Source organism: Amblyomma americanum, chromosome 1 (assembly GCF_052857255.1).
Source record: "Amblyomma americanum isolate KBUSLIRL-KWMA chromosome 1, ASM5285725v1, whole genome shotgun sequence".
NCBI classification, from domain to species: domain Eukaryota; kingdom Metazoa; phylum Arthropoda; class Arachnida; order Ixodida; family Ixodidae; genus Amblyomma; species Amblyomma americanum.
The window spans coordinates 138,764,335-138,784,510 of record NC_135497.1 but is presented as its reverse complement, the minus strand read 5'-3'; the positions used below and the strand labels follow the sequence as shown (position 1 = coordinate 138,784,510).

The following is a 20,176-nucleotide window of genomic DNA, read 5'->3' as shown; positions in this document are numbered from 1 at the left end:
AGCTGGCGTCTTGCATTGTGTGGACACTGGACACGTACTGGGTATATGCTAGCACACACGCCTGTTACGCGCACCGAGACTGTCGCTGTGTCGCTTTGTTTTTCCATGTCACTCGCTGCTCGATTCTGCGAGGGCACATTAAGTGTGAAAGTGCCGAGCCCGTTCGCGGTGCGTGCGAGGCGGGAGAGGTGCGTGACTCGACGGATCAGGCCGACACCACTGCACCGACAGCCTCCTCCCGCCACCCGAGGCTCTTGATGTGACTGGCAACATCACCCTGACACTGGTGGCAACAAACAGGGCTGGCGCACTACAAGGGTTCGAGAACAACAACAAGATGGCAGGAGAGAAAGAGAGAGAGGGGGGGCAGAACCGGCATTAGCACTGCGCGTATGCGCAAGGCACATCTGTCACGTGCAGTCACGTAGTATAAACGGGCGACAGCGACAGAACTCCTGGGGACAGGGCTGATGGAAGTTTGCTTGCCATCCACCTCTTATGAAGCTACGACTCTTTCGTGCCTACTGTAGGCAAGACATGCGCAGACCAGTTGTGAGGCAGGTAGAATGAAGTTCCCTGCGCCGCGTAGCTGTTCTGTCTGGACGTACAGCTTTCGTCAAAAATGTACCGGACGCTGGGTTTGCTGCTAGATTATGTAGTGGGACTTTTCTAGCACTCTTGGCCTTCTTAAGCTCCGGATGGGCGAGGACTAGGGTTTACATATCATCGAGCCTGTACTTTCTCTTACTCCTGCTTCCGTGCATATTTCAGCATTTTATTTTCGGCATGCGCGATTCGAATTTGTTCGTGCACTCCCAATGAGGAAGTTAGCTCAGCTGATCTTGGGTGAAGACGCATACCGGAGGACCAAAGTTTCCAGAAGCGCTAAACATTAACGTTTAAATTAGGGAGTGTAAAGCAATTGAATACAAAACAAAGAAAGCGGCTTGATATGTATAGTACTGGCTTAAAACAGGAAGTGAGCCAAGTATACCCTTATTTTCTCCCCATTCATCGACGTGAATGGCCGCTGTTACCGCATGTAAACCCTTTAATCGGCCCACTCGCGTCGGTCGAGCAAGAGGTGAAAATTTCAGGTATTACTTCCGGTTTGTGTAGCTAGCTGTTTACGCACTGAGAATTTGTCGAAGCCTGCTTCCGTCCTGTTACTGCTGGAGAATGACCACTTCTTTCAAGACTAAGCACAAAAAAAAAACATGCAAACTGGCTGTGCATATTTAGGTGGTTTGTGCGTCTGTAGCCTGCAGCTATGAAGAGGGCCGGAAAAAATAAAGAAAGAAACGAGGAGAGCATGTCCAGCGAAGCGCCGAGCGGAGGCGGCTCAGGTCGAACTGCGGGCGTTTACTCCGGCGAAAGCCGTGGCGGCGCTGAAATCCCAAACACTCTATTTCTTTTACGGTCAGCGTTCGCAAATGGTTCAGCGCACTTGGCCGAAACAGGAGCGGGGAGACGAGCAAGGCCCTCCTCACATTCGGCGGATGCCGACGGTATATAGCGAAAACGGGAAGGACAAGCGCAGTGTGGTTTGCCGTGCTCGCAGAACCTTCAGAAACAAGCAAAACAAATTCATTACAATCTAACGAACACGACTCCAAACAGCGACACCACGGTCCGGCCTATTCCCACAAATAGCCCGACGTTAGACGCAGACAGACACACACACACACACTGGCGGCGGTGCCGACAAGCGGAAGAGCGGCCGATTGAGCTCCTCGAGAGCCGGAGCCCCAGGCTCAAGCAGATGAAAGAGCAGCGGCCCGGTCAGCCAGGAAGAGAGCCCGTACGCTGAGCCCTTTTGGACGTCCAGCAGCAGCCGTCGACTGGCACAAAACGGCTCGCCTCTCTTCCCTCCCCTGCCCTCGCAGCTCCTCCGCTCCTTGAGCGCTCGGCTTTCATCAAGAAGTGCCTCGGAGTCGGCTTGCCCGGGCCGGAGACAGTAAAAACCACGGTGACTTTCGCACTGGCCGCACATAGATTCCACTTAGCGGGGAGGAAGACGGACCGTGCGCTACTGTGGGGAAGTGTAAACCGCTCAGTCGTTAATGTCATATCCGCGGCCGACGCCAGCTTCCCTTTGCCGGGCCGTGCTCGATTCGGCTCTTGTTTATAGAGATGGGCTCTCGGCGGGCGCTTAAGGTGAGCGCGGGACGTAAACCTGCGTCGCCCGTCCGACCAACTCCCCCCGCCCTCCTTTCCATTCTCCCGTCCCCTGCGAGGCGAGCGTTCGTACTCTGCCTCGCGGCGCGCGTCGACGCAGGGTGCGATACTGCGCCTCTGTCGTTCAGTTTTCCTCTCCCCGTTCTTCTGTGATGCGTAACCGTTGCACGTCCCGCTCTCGTTTAGTCGTCGCGAGGGATATTCTCAACATAGAACATACTATTAGGCGCACTTATCGCTCGCTGCCGGAGGAGCTGCTACGCTTTCTTACTGCGCATGCTTGGCGGATACAGACTTTTTTTCCTTCACGGTCTTGCGCGATTGTGGACATAATTTACTGTCACTACAGCACGCGTTCGGTTCTCCGTATCGATGGCACGCGTTGTTCGCGTTGCTCAGTTGACTGCTTTCCTTATCCATAGTATATTCGGAGTGGTATTTACCCTCTCGAGTTGGCGTCAAAGTGTTCTAATTCTGTTTTAGGGTACAAGGCAAGTACATTTGTTTGCATCTAAACGTTATTTACAAAAAGCAAAACGAAGCTATTATCTGGTGGGTAGTAAACATAAAAGAAAAATATTAAATGGCGTCCACTAACTGAGAGAACACACTGAACGAATCGGCTGTGTCCGTGCACTGTCCTCATGATTTCATTCTCACTAGAGGCGCAAGAAAATCACAACTATGTGTTGTGCATTGCCACTTCTTCAGCTGTTAGGTTTCTCTTGTCTGGCAGCGCATCACCTTCATGAGCTCATTTCTCTCAGTCACGAGCAAACATTACGTGTTAAAAGCGAATACTGGATGCAAAAAACTGAGTTGCTGTATGCGCAATCTAACGTGCGCGCTCAAACTCACGTACGCAGATATTACTTCGTTAAACGAGTTTTTGCGCCGTGGTTGTTGCACTCATGGTGTAGAAATGCACTTATATGTCCGATTTTCCTCATTTATTTTTTAATATGAGCTTCATTTGAAAAAAAAAAATGCGCTTTGACGCGTTCTTTTTAAGTGAATTATTCTTTTAAAAAATAATTCATTTCGCAGCCGAATTACTTGTCTATTGCCTGCATTGAAGATCTAACAAGCTTCAAAGCAGTGATGACAAACTTCCTGCCTGCATAGCGCGACCATTTTTCTTTGCTGTATCCTGAATATATTTTTGAATGCCCTGAAAGATTATTTTCTTGTATGCACTGTTTTCATTTTTTTTTTTCAGATTTTCTTTTTGTTCAATACCAGCACCTAGCTACCCCCTCTGTAACATTGCGAGGGCTTGTGGGTAAATAAATATATAAGTGAATAAACAAATGAGTGCATGTAACAAGTAGATACAGGGTGCCATTGCAGCGTGGCACATGTCCTGGGGGCCGTTCTTGTCACTTTTCATTTCGCCTTGCTTTTCGTCACTCACGCCATCAAGATTATTTCAGCGACGTAGCCGCATGCGCTGCTTTTGTTCTTTGTAGCCCTACACAAAACGACGTATACATATGATATTTTCAGTCTTGCGTCCACCTCTGCTGCCGAATGTCGCGAAATTCCGCTTTACTCAAGGCCTCACGAGAGTACATGCGGCTCGAGCGCTGCTCCTCAGGCAGTGCGTCGTACAAAAGCGCACCGACTCGTTACGTGTTCAAGACCGCGGGATGTTCGGCAGCCACGCGCTCATTCCATGTTATCAAATTAATCTGTCCTGGATTACTTCACAGGCTGCGTGGTCTCGGCAGTGAGGAGCGGCACTCATATGAGGCCTCTCATGGTTAATACGGAATGTTATATTTCATCATCATCGTCATCATCGGCCTGACTACGCCCACTGCAGGGCAGAGGCCTCTCCCATATTTCTCCAATTAACCCTGTCCTGTGCCAGCTGCGGCCACCGTATCCCCGCAGACTTCTTAATCTCATCCGCCCACCTAACTTTCTGATGGCAGCGATAGCGTAGAGGTAGAGCATCCGCCTCGCGTGCAAGGGGGCCAGGGCTCGAATCCCGGTGCCGCGCAGTTCTCCACCTGGTTTGAAAAAAAAAAAAAACTCCACGTGTCGATGCAATTGCGTCACCAGGCCTGGGGTGCGGCCTGACGTCGGTGACCAGAACAGGATTTGGCCACCCTGGTGCAGTACTTCGCCGCAACCTTCTATGAACAAACCAGTTAACCTTTAAGTTATATTTACCGTCCTTATTCCTTTTTTGCAGCGCTACAGGCTTGTAATTGTTCTCTGTCATACACCAAATATGTTATATTGCTGTTACTCTCAAAATACTTCAGTGGCGTTGGTCTTCACGCACTCATAACATTAGCACGTGCATAGATACGCCGACTGACGCAATTACAAGTTTTCGCTCCCTTCTTGCTCTTTTCGAGAAAGCACGAGATTCAGTCTGACAATTTTTGAGTGGTCAGACGACAGGCTTCTCCTCAGGGGGCGGAATAACATCCTCGGGGAGGGCTGTTTAGTTTCAAAAATTAAATAAAAGAAAGGTGAAAGCAAATAGTACATGCGTCAGCATTTGTTTAGTCTGAGGTTTGTGTCGTGCGTAAAGGTGTTTCCTTTTCCGGTACAATGTATTCTTTTTACGAATCGTATGCGAACTATTGGTTTTGTTTTTTGAAGTCAAGAATCTGCTCAGCTTCTACTATATGCCATATAAAATTATTGAAGATATATCTTGCTGTAGTATACATATGCAAACGATTAGCTTTTTTCTTGCCTGCAATCACGGCTAGTGAATAGCTTGGCTAGTTAGTGAATATGCATTGTTGGAAGAAGTACTAACAGTGTGTTTTGGCAGGCTTTATGAAATATAACCTTACTAGGATGCCATGCATTATGCCGCTAAGAGCGAAACGACGGTGAATAGGTGATGTGACATTTCTTCATATGTTTAGAAAAGAAGCGAGTGTACATGAGTTGCTGTCTGGTTCTTTGCAGGGTTCCTTGAGATGTCACGACTTAGGATCTAGCGCCCTGGTTGACCAAAACAAGTTCCACCACGGCAGATAGCGGGGAAGACAGAAATCTGTGCATCAAGGTAAACTGCATTTTGATGCTTAGGGGCCGAATTGGCGGAGCTTTTCTTGCGTATATACGGCTTCTTGGCTGGGCGGCCCATTTGGCTGCATTTCGCTGGCTGTTGTGATTGCCAAACAAATGGGCTCCGGCCAACCACAAGTCGAACTTGCGTGTACGACTTCGTGAGTCTTCGGCTGCAGATGCTAGAGTGTCGTGCCGATTCCGTCGACGCTGCTTTATTCCTTACTCCTCACGTTTTCCCTCCAGGGTTGATCTGCGATTTCTTAGCGTTTGTGCTGAAACGATTTCTCGGTACGTTGCCGTGGGTGCTAGGAAAAGGCGAGGTAAACAAACACTTGGCCCGGGCTGTTCGAACGAGCCGGGCAGTTTTTCCAGTTCGCACAGGTTATGGAATTGCTGTCCATTTCCGCGCTTCATCGAGTACAAGCCGAAAAAATCGGTCCGGCCTATCCTGAAAACAGCGAGTAATTTGACTTTGGGACAGAAAGTTGTTTATAACTGGTGGCCGGACGTTTCGGTTTAAACCGAAAAACACTGATAAAAGTACGCCGAATTCAGTTTTCGAAACTCGGGTTTAGGCGAAAGAGACAGTATGCTCGGCATGCCCACCTGCAGCTTGCTGGCTGTTTACTAGCAGTGAAGCTCAGCGAAATGAGAAAATAACATGGTACGGAAGCCACGCGCGCCGAGCCAATGGTATCATTGGATTAAATAGCACAGTTATTGCGAGTTTTCAGGTATTGCTCCGCTATTTTACACGCCTCTGCAGACCCATGAAGACGCCACTCCTTGCAAAGCGTCGTCTGCTAGCTTAGTGCCGTTCACTGTCATCAGACGCTAAGAGCACTTACTTAGTTAAGTATGTTTTCCACTGCATGTATGAGCATCATGCATGAGGGCCACGAAAAAGTGTCGTGTTCTGTTTATCGCAACAGTTCAGCGGCAGTTCCATCGCTGCAGTGAGCACGTAGATCACGTGATGCCTCTCCTTCTCGCTCATCCCAGCGCAACAGCCCAACGATAATGTGACTGCCCAGTATTTAGAAGTGAACGAAATACGTCATTTTGTCTGACGGTTCCATCGTGTAACTTCTGCTGCTTTCTTTTTAATGGTGATATTATTTACATCTACAACCACAGCTGAAATACGATCATTTGCGCGTTATTACAAGTAAATTGACTGCTCATGCGGAAAAAACGGCCAAGCCGTACTCTGAGTGACTTTTGACCACGCAAGAATGCTTCATTTGACATCACCGAATGAAAACTGCGTTCTGAAATAAATAGCGAATAAAGTCCGCTGAATTAAAAAAAAATAAAAAAAGTCAAAAGTCCAACTGCCATTTGTAACTCGAGGCAATCTTATGAATAATTCGGAATAAGACTTCCTCTCAGCACGCCGGACTTTGTTGGCAATAATCTCGATCCAATTTGCGATGCCACTTACACCGCTGCCTCTGTCGTACTAGCGTGGGTTCATTTTCAAATTCCTTCTCTCCACTTAAGCACGTGTTTCTGATGGTAAGTCGAATGGCAAACGAGCTTCCCTGTTTATTAAGGAATTTTATACTGCCTATTCGGCACGTTTTGTGCATATGTCTTGGCAATTTAGGGGGTCACATTTGGCGCGTGTTCGCCCACCATGTCGAGAAAGTAACGTTGCAATTTGTGAGGTCTCTGTGGGCATGCAGTGTGTCACGTCGGCTTCCATGGCTTTCGCTAATCGTGGGACTTCAAGCACGCTGTCGCGCTAGGGCCGCCGAGACGAAGCAATTGCCAGCACTCTTGCTAATAGACTGGTGCTCGTGAACGGGCGACCACAACCGATACCACCCACGGTGCCGTACAAAGCTTTGTGCCTCAGAAAGCGACGCATCCCTGATTGAAAGCGTGCCACGGCGGTGGTTGTCGTACGAGGAGCAGAAAATGGGCAGCAAAAGGGAGAATTGGCGCTTCCTGACCTCACGTGCCTTTCACACGGCGCTGTATAAAATATGGCGGCGAAGGGCGTCCGAGGGTCCGGCGCGGAAACCGCCCGCGCTTGCTCGTGGCTAACGAGCAGCATTTCCCGCCGCCGGTCAGCGGAGAGCGTGCGCGCGGCCAGGCAGCAGCAGCCGCCGCTCGCAATCAGTGGCAGCCTTGTCCGACCCCCGTCGTGCTGACCGTGCGACGGCAGCCGTAACCCGAATTGCCGCAATGGCTTGACCCCTTTAGTATTCCGCGGAGAGCTTGGCCGGGGAAGCGCCGTGTAGCGGAAGGGGGATACGTGAGCCTCCCGCGGCAGGGACGGCCCGAATTGGGGTAATTTCATTTCCTGCCCGCTGACACCCCAGCTGCCAATAACAAAGACGTTACCCTCCCCAGGGCGCAATGGGGCGACTCATGCTCACTGGCCGCCTAATGAAATATCCCCCAAGAAAGGGTCATCGGCGCGCTCCGCGGGGACGCCGCCTTCGACCTCAAGTAGGAAACGTGTCCTATTCCTGATCAAGCCGGCATCCGTTTCCGAAGCGGCGCTCGATCGCCGCTAACGGCCCCGCCCAGCCCTTCCGGAAGAACGCGCTCCGTGACGCGTGCCTCGCAACGACCACGATGCAGTCGCGGGCCGTCCAGACTTGCAGGATAGCACCCTCTGCTGAAGCGCGTCAGGACGCCGTATGAGGGAGCCCCGAAAAGATCGACCTCGTTGTGGCGCACCTTATGTGAAACGACAAAGGGGTTTCGCCTTCCATCGCTCATTTTGCCTTGTGGAAACCGCTAATCTGATGAGCTATCAATGAGTATGATACTCTAGTCACACCAAGTGGTTCCCTAATGATCAGCTCTGTTCGGAAATTAAACGTTAATAAATACATACGTTCATACTTTTTAGTGCGAAAGCTCTATACTTCACGTGGCCAACCGGCTCCCCGAGTTTGTGTTCAGCTTGACCTTGAGGAAGACGTTGGCCAAACCATAAACAAATAAAAAATAATGCCACGACTGTGATTCGAACCCGCGGCGGCGCGAACAGATCAGCTTAGCTGGCCACAAGCGCGAGAGCACTATAGGCAATCGCCACAGGCGATGGAGCCTTGTGTTAAACTGCAACACACTCTCGCGCTGTGCACTGCACATCGTCGTCTACATCATCTAATACTAGCGTGGAACTAATATGCACACTCCGGCGCTGTGCGTTGCACATCGTCGTCTTGATCAACTAGTATTGCTATGGAACTAATATCGTCACTAGACGTGTCGATGGCTAAGCAAAGCAAAACCATGAGTCAACCAGCCTAATTTCGCACGTCTACTCGGCTTCACTACGTTAAACCCTACCACTTTTTTTTATTTGCTTGATAAGCGCTCAGTTCTAGCGAAGCATCGGTTAGTTGGTCTCCAACGTGGTGTTTGCTACTCGTGATGCAAGAGGCGTCTGAAGGTCACCACGTTGCAAGCGATCGTCTCTCTGAATTATTTTAACCGTATAAGCAGAGGCTAAAACTTTGTAGGATGACCTTTAAAGGGGCTCTAAAAGGGGCTCTTAATAACGGTGTGGCATGCCTGGTATGTTTAAAAACGCCGCTTTACGAATATCATCCAGCAAGATTTTTTTTTTTTAATGCATTTTGTAGAAGCTGAGTTATTTGTGGTCACATTTGAATTTGAGCGTCTTCGCGCCTTTCCGTCTTCTCTCGTCAGTTTCAGCACGCTGAAAGGACGGCGCACCTCCGCCGATCCCACCTCAGCCTTTCCCTAGCCTTTCCCTAGCGTTTCCCTAGCCTTTCCCTTCTGGAAGGTGATCACGGAGTCTTTTTCGGTATGGACGTTACGAATTGTAATTCGGAAGAGGGGAAAATTTTGAAATTCCATTTTCTTGGCAACAAATGCTTCGTTTTCTGTCGTACAAACATCAACAAAGCCAGAAAGGTCCACAGAATGGATTTTTAGTCAGAAAAAATCTTGGATAGAGCCGTCCTCGGCGTTCTTTTAACCCAAGGCAATTTGTAGATGACATAACTTTTGAGCTGCTTGCTGTTCAAGAAAATCACAGCTTGGTGGGGGGCTTCAAATCAGGTTGATCGTGGACATGTTCGCTGATGTGTTAAAGCTGTAAGATGCAGGTTTGTTCGTTTTACAAGGCGATAGTGAGAGAGAAAAAACAACATTAATATGCTTCCCAGGTGCTGGTCGCTGTTTTAAGTGGATGGTTTGAGGCTGCAGTTTTGACGGAGGTAACTGCTAGCGAAAAGAAAACCTGCTACATCGATGGTGTGTTTAGCTGTTACACATCAGCATATATCCAAATGCACTGAACATCGACATCGATATATCTAAACATCCAATGGCGACATCGCCGTTAGTTCGCTGCTGTTTGATTGCTATCCAAGAAAATTGTCAACTGAGTCAACTTTAATACTTACAAATGAGTTTCCGCCTAAACTGTGCGCACTATGCAGCTCAAGGGTTGATGATTTATTCGGGAGATGTAGTTAATTACGCATGTCCGCAAACAACTGCATTCGCTGAGCGTGCACGCTTTAGTTTTCCTTTTTTTAACAACTCGTTTAAGCTGTCTATAGAGTACCGGCTTGTGGAGGGAGGCCGTGGTGAAGACCCCGAAGACTTTGTAATTCTCTCATTACATTCCTGCTCCCGCGAAAGCAGGCGTAGTGTGTAAGTAAACCACGGCGTTGACAGATCGTTTCGCGAAATCTCTAGCACTCATCAGACTTCTGATCAGCTTCGCTGGCAATTAAAAATTCTCCCCAAGTAGTTCGCTCCGCGCGGCCGGCCTGCACCGCTGCGCATGTAAGCTCGGGGTGCGTGCCTGCATGCGCGATGACGGAGATAGGGCGCGTCCGCCGGGGAGCTCGGCCCCTCGCGATGACGAAAACCGCGCGCCTTCAAGGACGAGTCGCGTCCTCCCCCGGCTGCTGCGCCGAGCTTCGTATTTTGCCCTCTGCGTGCAGCACCAGACGCCCGACGTGTAACTGTAGTTGCCAGTTACGCAACGGTCTGGAGCTGATGTGACTCGGGAGCGAGCTACTTGAGTTTCACTGAAATGCCGCCGCTGTGTAGCCCCCCTGCCGTGCGCTGCTCGCTGGGTGCGGGGTCGCTTGTAAGCTTCGCCTAGTTTGGCTCTAGCTTAAAAACGCGAAGGGAATATTGGTCTCTACAAGGAACGTCGCCGGGCGCGTATACAGAGAAAGGTGACGGCAAGCGCACATCGAAGGAGGCGGGTTTCTCAGCGCTGCCAAGGAATAGAAAACAGGCAAGAGAACCGAGAGAAGGTAACGTCGCGAGCCAAATGTGGCGACTGTATCCATAAAATCTGGAGCTATACAGCCAATGTAGTACGTGCGTGCAAGATCCCCTGCACGCCTGTTGCTGTATCCACCAGCAACTTGCGTTTCACGCACGGCTTCGAATATTATTCACAAGCGCTTTACTTGGCCCAGTTCTTGGCTCAGAAATAGGGAGGCTTCCTTAGAAGAGAAAGTGAAAGCACTGTATGTCAGTACGTCCGCATTTTTCTTGTGCCGCAGGTATAATATTCAACACAAAAAAACTTCTTGCGCCTTTATTCGATCAAAGTGTTTAATATTTAATGCTACCCTTCGGGTGCTTATAAGTTGTTGTTTTATAGCTCTTGAAGAACTATATATCTTTGTTGCGGAGGCATGTATGTCTCAAGCGGTAAAGCTAATTTTATGCTTTGTCCGTTTGCTTCCTGGAGTAACTGGCGGTTATGAGTCTTCACATGTTCAGTGCATTTTGTGCGCGTTTATATACATACTTTTTAATGAGAGAAGCGGCTTCAGTGTGGTTGCTTCCATCTTCGGCGCAGAGCAGGGCTAGTGCCGTCATTATATAGCAGCAGCAAATACCGAGTTGCCGCTTTTATTGGTCGTAGCTGAGCCAAAAGAAGCCGTACGCGGGGCGCATGCTTGGTCCTGTCGCCGAGCGCTTGTTTCACATCTGATGGACCTCCGCCGAGAGCAGCGCTAGCTCCCTCCCCCCCCCCCCCCCTTTTTTTTTACTTTTTGCTCGTTTATTTCTTTTTTTCTCATCGCTGGCCTTTCTTTCCCAATGGGTCTGTGCCATACTGAAGAGTGTCCTAGCCGTCACATCCTTTTCACTCTCCTTGCTGACTTAACTGCCCCACTGTCACTTTTTCGCGTTCTCTTAAAAGATCTGTTCAGGTGTAGGCTGCGCAGCAATCACTTTTTCCTAGCGTGTGGCAGGTGCTTCTTGGTAGCTGTTCGAAAACGAGCTGCTGCACTTATATGCAGCAAATATGCATTCAGTCTGAGTAGGATGAACAAACGTATCTTAGGAAACTGTAGCAAAAGATACTGATCCACATGTTCGCATTGGCTGTTTAGCTGACGGCATCATTCATCATGAGGACATTACAGTACACATTACAGCAGACAATACACATTACAATACGCATTACAATGTTCAGACAAAACACATTACAATATTTCCGGCTGCGGTAGTTAGCCTGCTGTAAGAAACGCTGCGAGCAGGTGGCCATTATTCCATCTGAGACGGAGCAAATAAGAGAAGTCTTGATTTTTTTACGTCACTAGTACTCTATCGCATTCACTACCGCATTTCACTCGCCTTCTCTTTTTGCATTCCTCTCACATTCATTCCCTCATCTGAGAAGTTGATACTCTTTCACAGGGAACATATACAAAAATTTTGGCACTTAGAGCCACTCTTGACACCGTGACAGGTAAACTAAGCTGTAAGTAACGCTTTTCGCGTATTTCTTGCTACCAAAACAAGCTGTCTTCGTAGCCACAAGCCGCATTCTGCTGGGTACTTTTCAAAATTGAAACTATGCCCTCTCGCAGCTCTCTCAGTTGATCCAAAGGAACGAGCCAAGCTATATGTCACGGCATGCTGTGGTGCTGTTCGAATGACTGCGGCTCACCACCACTGGCGACGCATTGTCGACCTATAATGCGGGCGTAAGGAACGTGAAGCAGCAAAGAACCGCGGGTCGTTAATGCGCAGTATTAACCGACCGTCCACGTCACCCGCGGGTGCTTTGTGACATACGTAAGTGGCGCTTGACAACCGCTGAATCCAAACAACACCGAGCTGGCGCTGATGCGGCCTTTGCAGAGGCCGTACTTTGCAGCTCTGCTGGGCTCGTGAGGCGGCTTGCATGGGGCCATTATCCCGAATATTCCGCTTACGTGTCACCGGAGCGCTTAAGCGCAGAGCGTGCAGACTCGCTGCCTCGGCCAAGGCACTGGGAGCCCCCCTCAGCCCCCCTGTGTTACTTGAGCGGAAGAGCGTTCAGCCTGCTCGCGGAGAAAGATGGCGCAGGCTAAAGAGATGTTCTTACTGGCTTGAAAACATCACGCGGGCTTGCTTGTTATTTGCTTGTGTACAATTACAGTGATATAAACAAGAATAATGCCCGGTGGCTCCAGCGAGGCGTTTCCAGGTGCCTCCTCGGGGCAGCGCCACTTGAGCGCTGCCATTGTTCCTCGGCTGCAGGGGTACTAGCCGCTCATAAAGCCGAGAGCCGCGCCAGACGAGGAGAAACAGAAAGAAGCGAGGAAAACGCGGGGCAGCGCGAGTAACAAAGCGAGGCGAAGACGAGCAGCGCGGCCACACAATAAGAGCAGTGCAATTACGCCACCAAATTCGAACAATCACGGCTGCAAACAATCATGGCCAAATTGGAAGCGAGCGTCGCGCGCGCAGTGTAAATGCGCTGCGCGTATGTCAGGCAGCTCCGTGGGGCTTTTGTTTCGCCGCTCTTGCCGTGTGTCTTCATTCCACTTAATTCGGTAATTATCACTGCGGCTATGTTGGCAAACACTATGCGGGCACACACGGGCGCAGTCGTGGTCCTCCTCCTCCGACACGGCCGCAGCTGTGAGAGGACGGGGCGACTCTGTTAGATTGGCCGCTGCGTCATGCATTGCCATTCCGAAATTGATACCTTCGCAAAGGTATTATGCTCTCCATTGGCTGGATTGGGACGTGCCCATCTTGGGCGGGTCGCAGTGCTGAGACCAAGAATGGATGGCACCCGCAGGTGGACGCAGGTTGACAATTATTGCTTTGCCGCCTATCTGTAGGTATCCCTTGGACCGGGTCTTGCCTCTCTGCAGTGCAGCTTGTACGAAAAGGCACCCTCGCCGTTCAAGCTATTCTCGGTGCTCTTACCGCCCGGTCACGTACTTTTGTGCCGCTTCGGCACCAGCGGTAGAGGGTTCGGTATTTTTCGTAAGCCTGGTGTGAAGGAAATCTTGTTTCTCGAAGCAGAGAGAGGACATGGAGGCCGCAGTCAGTGTTCCCAGCTGCGCATGGTTGCTAAGCTTCAGGCGATTTCTCTTTGCCGCGCTTCAGGAGACTGATTACTTGCAAACAGAAGGAGTAGCTGCCTTGGGCCTGTCACAGTGAATGATCGTTACATAGCTACACACATTCGGGCCATACTCACGCACCACGTGCATCGTGCGCCGACAACAAGATTGATCGTCTCACATGCCGAACGTGGCACACAAAGGGATGCCTGTTGCACCTCTGGAGCACACGCAAGAGGAAACACATAATCGGGGCAAACTAGTTGAAAAGCCCTGTATGCCTAGCTGCCAGAATTCGAGCCCACGGCTTCGCGTGTGTTCGGCAAAAGTCAGCTTTGTATGTTGCTCCCTCGTGCTTTCTTTGGCTCTGTTGAGGCGAAAAAACAAGAAGAGAAAATCTTTAGTAATTTAGTAAATAAGCGAACTTCGGCTTCTTTTACGAGTCTGACGTTGTGCGATCGGGACATAGGGTGCTTCGATGGAGCAAGGGAGCTGCATGGAGCCACCCTAATGTGGTACTTGCATAAAGCGCCGCGCCTCTGACGCGCTCGTTGAGATTATTTTGCGTACTTTACCTCGCGATCCTGACCGCAAGCAATAAAATTCCGACACCGCTAAAGTGTCTGCTGTCGTGTCCAGCCGCAGTTCCGCTGTCGCTTCCCAGGAGGCGCTCGGTGCCCACCACATAGACAGGAATCGTCCAAAGCCCGGCGCATCATGGAAGCCACGTACGCTTGGGAGTCGTTTGTGAAGAGGGTAGAGAGCGGCCACTGGAGAAAAAGAAAAATTGCAAGGGCAAAAGTCCGCGCAGGAAGGCGGAGGAGGAGTTCGAGCGGCAGAAAAAAAAAAAGGAAATGAGGCGAAAGTTGGGAAAGACGGAAAGCAAAGGGGGAGCACGGGAGGTGACGCCCCGCTCGTAGGCTTCTCTTGAATGGGGAAGTGGCGGTGGTCTTCCGTGGCGAGGAACGAAAAGAACGCCAAGGAACCGACAGAGGTCGCGGGAGGGAAACGGGTCTTTTCACGCGCCAGAAAGGAAAGCGTACGGAGCGCCTGTCATCTCCCCTCTGGTTCAAACTCGCCTTTAGCCTCCCTGGCAGCTCTGTTCGCCTCGAGGCGCGGTAGATAGATGGCGCTCGTCTCGCGCTGTGAACGCTATCATATTTATTCGGCGACAGTGATTAGTTGGAGGTGAGTGCAGCTATAGTTCCTTCGTGATGTGTTTTTGATTCTATTAACGTAAATGTTTTTACCCGTCGTACGCCTATTGCACCATCTTACGAAACATGGGCGGCGTACGTATATTTCCCAGAATTAGAAACATACGCGGGAATGTGCAAAAGCCTTCTCCTGATTCCAAAAAGTGTCTGCAAAGTGGGTACTCGTAAGGTTCATTAGTTGTTCTATATATGCTTAATCCACCCATTTATAGTTCACATTTCATTTTTGACCCTACTTGCTGTACACGCACACTTACTCGGAACAGTTGCGAGGCAACCACGGGTAGCGCTGCCAGGAAATGCAGTTACCTTGGTATACGAATCAGTTTCCTCTTCTGGAACTGCTGGATTTGTTTGCCTCGCAACTCTTCGCAGTAATACAGTGTGTTCCCCCTAAAGTTTTCTGCAGTTTTTAAATATAGGCTTTTTGACTTAGAGGAGCCTTCTTTTTTTTTTTTGCATGTCATTGTCAGGAGTGTAGCACATCAGAATGCAGCTACGACATGCTGACTTGTAGGCTGGTTAACTCATAATGAATTATAAACTTAACTATTACTTTTAGTCTTCTTATATATTGAGAGGCGTGCAGCCACCGTAATGATATCCACATCAGTTTTAAGAGTTTCGAAAACGCAGTTACCCGCAGCGCTGTGGCCCAAAAAATTTTGGCTATTTCGGCGCCGTTGCGTGAGCCGGAAGGATTGCTTTGCCTGCAAGCTTTTCGAAAGTGCATGCATTTTGGCGCGATGTAGGCAGAATTTATTGGGCAACAGCGCCGAGGGTAACTGCGTTTTCGAAATTCTAATAACTGATATAGTATTACTTGCGGGGCTACACGCTTCTCCGTAAACAAGGAGACAAAGAGTATAAGTTAAAAATTAACTATTCATTATTAGTTAATTAGCCTGCTAGCTTTATTTTGCTTTAAACCGTTGACAATGCAAAAATGAGAACAAATGTGGTCCTCTAACTCAATGAACCTATTTTTCAAATTAAAAATGCAGAACATCTTAGGGGAAACGCCTGGTATAATAGTGCGTATACAGCAGTACTTTAGTCCGAGCACTTTCGCATGAAGTGTAAATATTAGCAGGGCACTGTCAGAAAGATCTATAGTTATCGAATAGGCAAATATTTTTATATTAGTATGCATCGCACGCGCGCCATTGGCTGCACTGTTTAACATGGTCTTTTTCGGCATCTGGACTTGATGCCGTGAAAATAACCCAGTTTATAGAATTTCGAGCGCAGCATAGCCCTGATTTAATTAGGACTTGATAGTTTCACCCTGTGCATAGAACGTCTAGAAACATTAGCGAGGTGATATACAACAGATGGCTAGACGGAACACATATCACTGAATGTATCAACTCATCTGCCTGCATGCCTGTTTGGTAGCAGCTATCTGCTGTTTCGTGCTGCAAATAAGTAAAAAAAAAAAACACGGGCTCACGTGACCGTTTTTTTTTTTGTGCAGAATTTATTCTCGCTTTCCCTTCACTGGTACAGATGAACAAGCGAATGATGTGAATGACTAGAGATCCTCTGCGCGTGCTGACGTATTCTTATTCGGACAGCATGCGCTGCTTGCGGGGGGTACACTCAAAACAGAAAGGAGTAAATAGGGAGTAAGCTGTCCTCTAGCGCGGAGTGCGCTAGAAGGCAGCTTACTCCCTTATTACTCCCATATAGGCGAATTCGTGTTTAGTATGTATAGAGATTGTGAGGGAGGAAGGACGGCAAGGAGTGTGATGCAAAAGGGCGCACTAAAAGCCAGCAAGTGGTGGTCAGTTCTGTTGCGTGATTATCTTCGCAACAAGTCATTATTGTTGTTTTTGAGGGTGCCAGTCAATGCGCCTTTTCAAGAGACTAGTGGCGCAAATTAATCCCGAGGTTTCGGAGCGGTAGTACCAACTCATTCGCAGCGGCCTGAATTCGCTCACAGTGCTTTCATATGCATGCCTGGCACTTTGCGTAGTTGCACAGGACCACCCCGTTTACAAATGCCAAGAGCACACGCACTGAGCACGCACATATATATAAACCGAGCTCTTCAGGCTTCCACTCTGTACCGTATCCGCGCGACTGTAAACAACGATGCTCACCTGCGAGAATTCTGTCCCTCTCAGAGCGTTCGCAGCCGGACGAATGCCACTGCGAGCACTTGTTTCTGCACGCCCTCCTCGTTTCCCGCTGTAGTTTCTCAGGGCTCTGCTCCCCTGCTCGTTCCCGTTCGACAGCCACACGACTACGTGTTGCACCATTCCTCGGGGAGGTGTAGGCGACTGGCAGCGTATGAGTCGCCGCCGAGTGAGAGCTGTGAATGTAATGTCATTTCAGGGTGTCTGCATGATTGCGAAACTTTACAAAATACCTTTGTCAGGTGCACAGCCGTCCAGTCGAGGGTGGGAAATGGGGGAGGGGGGTGCCCTGCAGAGTGAGCGGAGCAAAGCGAACAAAGGGAGCGTGGCTAAGCGTGACAAAACGAGCAGACACTGAGCAGGAGCAAGTGTGTGTGGTCTGGCTTTTTCGTAATGGCAGCGAAAGGTAGAGCATGTTTGCCGGCCCACAGATAGTGGCCGCCACTGGGGCGTGCTGTCACGGTCGGCAGACGTAGACAGAGCGATAATAGAGAAGGAAGCTCGGGGGCAGTGGCTGAAAGCGGCCCCCCCAATCTGGGCCTGCCCTCCGCGGGAAGTCGTCAACAGCGGCGAGAGAGCGGAGACGCGAAAAGCCACCCACACATGGCAGCAAGGGGGCGCCCCATAAGTCCCCCGCTGACCCCCCGCGGGAGAGGAGGCCACACCGTGAGCGGCGCTTGTTCCCCTCGGCAGGTCCCGATGCCAGGCCAGACGACTCAGAGTCTTCATGGCAGCGCTCCAGCCGCCGGGACGCCGTGTTGCGAGTCCGGGCGCCCCGTCTTGACCGACCCGATCACCGGCCAGACGGTGTGCTCCTGCCAGTACGACGCGCAGCTGCTCAACTACCAGAGGCTCGCCGCCTCCGGGCTGCCCATCAACATGTACGGGACAGCGGCGTACGCCGGAGATCAAGGCTTCCTGCCCCTCGGCGCAGCCGAGCAGTCCGCCTTCTACTCGCCCTCGGTGAGTGAGTGATCCCTTTGGCGCTCTGCCCGTGTGGGGAGCAAGCGCTTGCTGCGCGCGCCGGTGCTGCCTGTGAATCGAACTGTTTCTGCATTTATTTTTAATGTAATCTCAGCTCACGTGGCCTCGTGCAGTTTCTGAGGATAGTTAAACTTAGTAGCCTGCACTGAAAAAGATGGCCTGGAATACTAATGACACGCAATCTGGCAACAGCGTATCATTTTGAGCCGATCAATTCAAGTGTTGTGAGGGCTAAATCCCCCAAACGGGAATGACTGCTTGAACTCGTGTTGTGAATGGTAGTGCTACATTTATGTACGTAATGATTATCTAAAAGCGTCACCCATGGTCGCTGTGAGCTTTTGGTGGTGTGGCTCTGCTTCACTGCAGGCATATTTCGTTTGAATTTTCTTATTCTTTCATTTACAAAATAAGAATGAAGTATGATGCAGAGGAGCTCGGATTCAAAACAACGAACCAGACTAGCAAAAGTGGCTTCCGTATACCCGTCTCAGGGTCCTTTCTTTGCCCGCTTTAAACCTCTGGTTTAATCAGATAATGGCACGAGTTTTAACGCTCAGCATCAAAGATCGAGAAATAAAACTAATTTTAGAACTGGAGCTACAGTGTTAGTAGGGGGGGGGGGGGTAAAAAATGGCCCCGTGTTTCTTTTAGCATGACAGTAGTATCGCCATTAGATAGCATCGTCGGCTGAAAACACTTATCCTTGTCGCTTTCGCCAAGTATTGAATTCGAGATTCAATCACGAGTTGATGTTGACAGCCGTTGACCAAGAAATTTATTGCGGGTTCACGGTAGTGAACTTCGCAACAATATCGCTCAAGGTGGGCGAGTCAGTCTCATCCAAGTTACAAAGTTTGAAAATTGCGCGACTTTTTACCTCGTTTCTTTATTTGAGTTGGCTTTATGGACTTTGTGCGGAGCCTCAAGCCGCGAGCGGCGGGGCCAAGTCTATGCGATTAGGGGTCTTAAAGCTTTGCAGTTCAGTCGGTACTTTAAAACTGCATGTGTTATATGTACATGTTTTCTGGGCCAAACGGAAATCGTATTTTGTCTATCCTATTGAACTCCTGTTTCCAATTTGCAAAGGGTGAAAATGTGCTTGAGACGGGAAATATTTAACACATGCTGTCCATCACTGAAGCGTCGGCACTTTTTTTTTTTTTTTAGTGTGGCCCTCGACTGCTTGCTTGAGGTGTTCGCGCAGGATCCTTTAATGCAATTCAGGCACCGATAATATGAAACTATGCAGAGAGAGGGAGAGAAACAAGCGGACATGGTGTTTTTGTTGATCTTAATCATTTTAAGTGCTAAGTAGATAAGTTTTTTTTACATTTCTTTCTACCACATCCGCTACAGAAAGGTCTATAATTCACCTGCCCTTGTGGCAGCTTCAGCTTGGTCTATACGGAAACTTTTCGGTAAAGCTGTAAATGTTGTTCTCTACCGACTAGACACTACAACGTATAGGTTCCTTCTGTTCAGGCGCGCGGATGGACCTTGGCTCAATATGTTAGCTGCCGACCATTCAGTATACCTTTGCTCATTTCTGAGAGGACGCGAGCGTTTTGTCCGTCTCAATAGGGGCAGGAGTGGTTGCTGAAAAACGTCTTCATGGCCCGGGCAGTGGCTGCCGAAAAGGCGACAGGGGCCCGCGGGACCACGTGAGCCGCCATCACGAGAGTCCGAGGGATGAAAAACGCCCGGCGCACCGGGGAGCGTGGCTTCCCAGTGACGGTGAACATAGGCGCCTAATCCGAAGGTGTCCGACGGTCTTGTCCGGTACGCAGGTGTCACATGTTAACACGGCTGACCAAACGTGGGCCCGGCCCCCTGGACCATTTTGCCTCACAGTCGGTAGCAGCGGGTAAGGGAGCGGGGGCCGGCCCGCTCATGAAACGCGTAAAATGCTTGTTCACACTCGGGCACGGTTTTTGGGCACAACTCTGGCGGGACAGAGGAAGCGGCCACAAAAGTTGTCATTGTGGCCGCTTTGTGCGCAGCGCGCGCGGGATCATGTCGCGCACAAGTTAAGCGCAGTTGACAGAGATCCCATGGCACCCTTTTGTGGTTTCCAGCGACAGAATGGCCGCACTGTAGAAGCCGAGGCTCAGAAAAGAGCTCGGAGGCTACGCCTGCCGATGCAAGAAAAGAGGTGAAACTTCCTTGGCACTCTCGTGCAGAGGGGTAGGTGGGGAGGTCTCATGCTCTCACCTCTCCCGCAAGCGTGCGTTCCAACGGACAGGTCCGTTTTGTTCGCCGAGCGCCTCGCAACTGCCTTTCACTATTGTCGAAA

At 50.0% G+C, this 20,176-nt stretch overlaps 1 protein-coding gene across 1 annotated transcript in view; it reads left to right on the top strand.

Annotated features, from left to right (window-relative positions):
* mirr (iroquois-class homeodomain protein mirror) overlaps positions 1 to 20,176 on the top strand; it is a 105,662-nt gene that overhangs the window by 48,006 nt on the left and 37,480 nt on the right. The window contains exons 2-3 of the mRNA XM_077647016.1: positions 5,116 to 5,215; positions 17,590 to 17,859. Of these exons, the coding sequence (XP_077503142.1) occupies positions 17,596 to 17,859 (264 nt within the window). The 5' untranslated portion in view covers positions 5,116 to 5,215; positions 17,590 to 17,595. The remainder of the gene's footprint in view (positions 1 to 5,115; positions 5,216 to 17,589; positions 17,860 to 20,176) is intronic.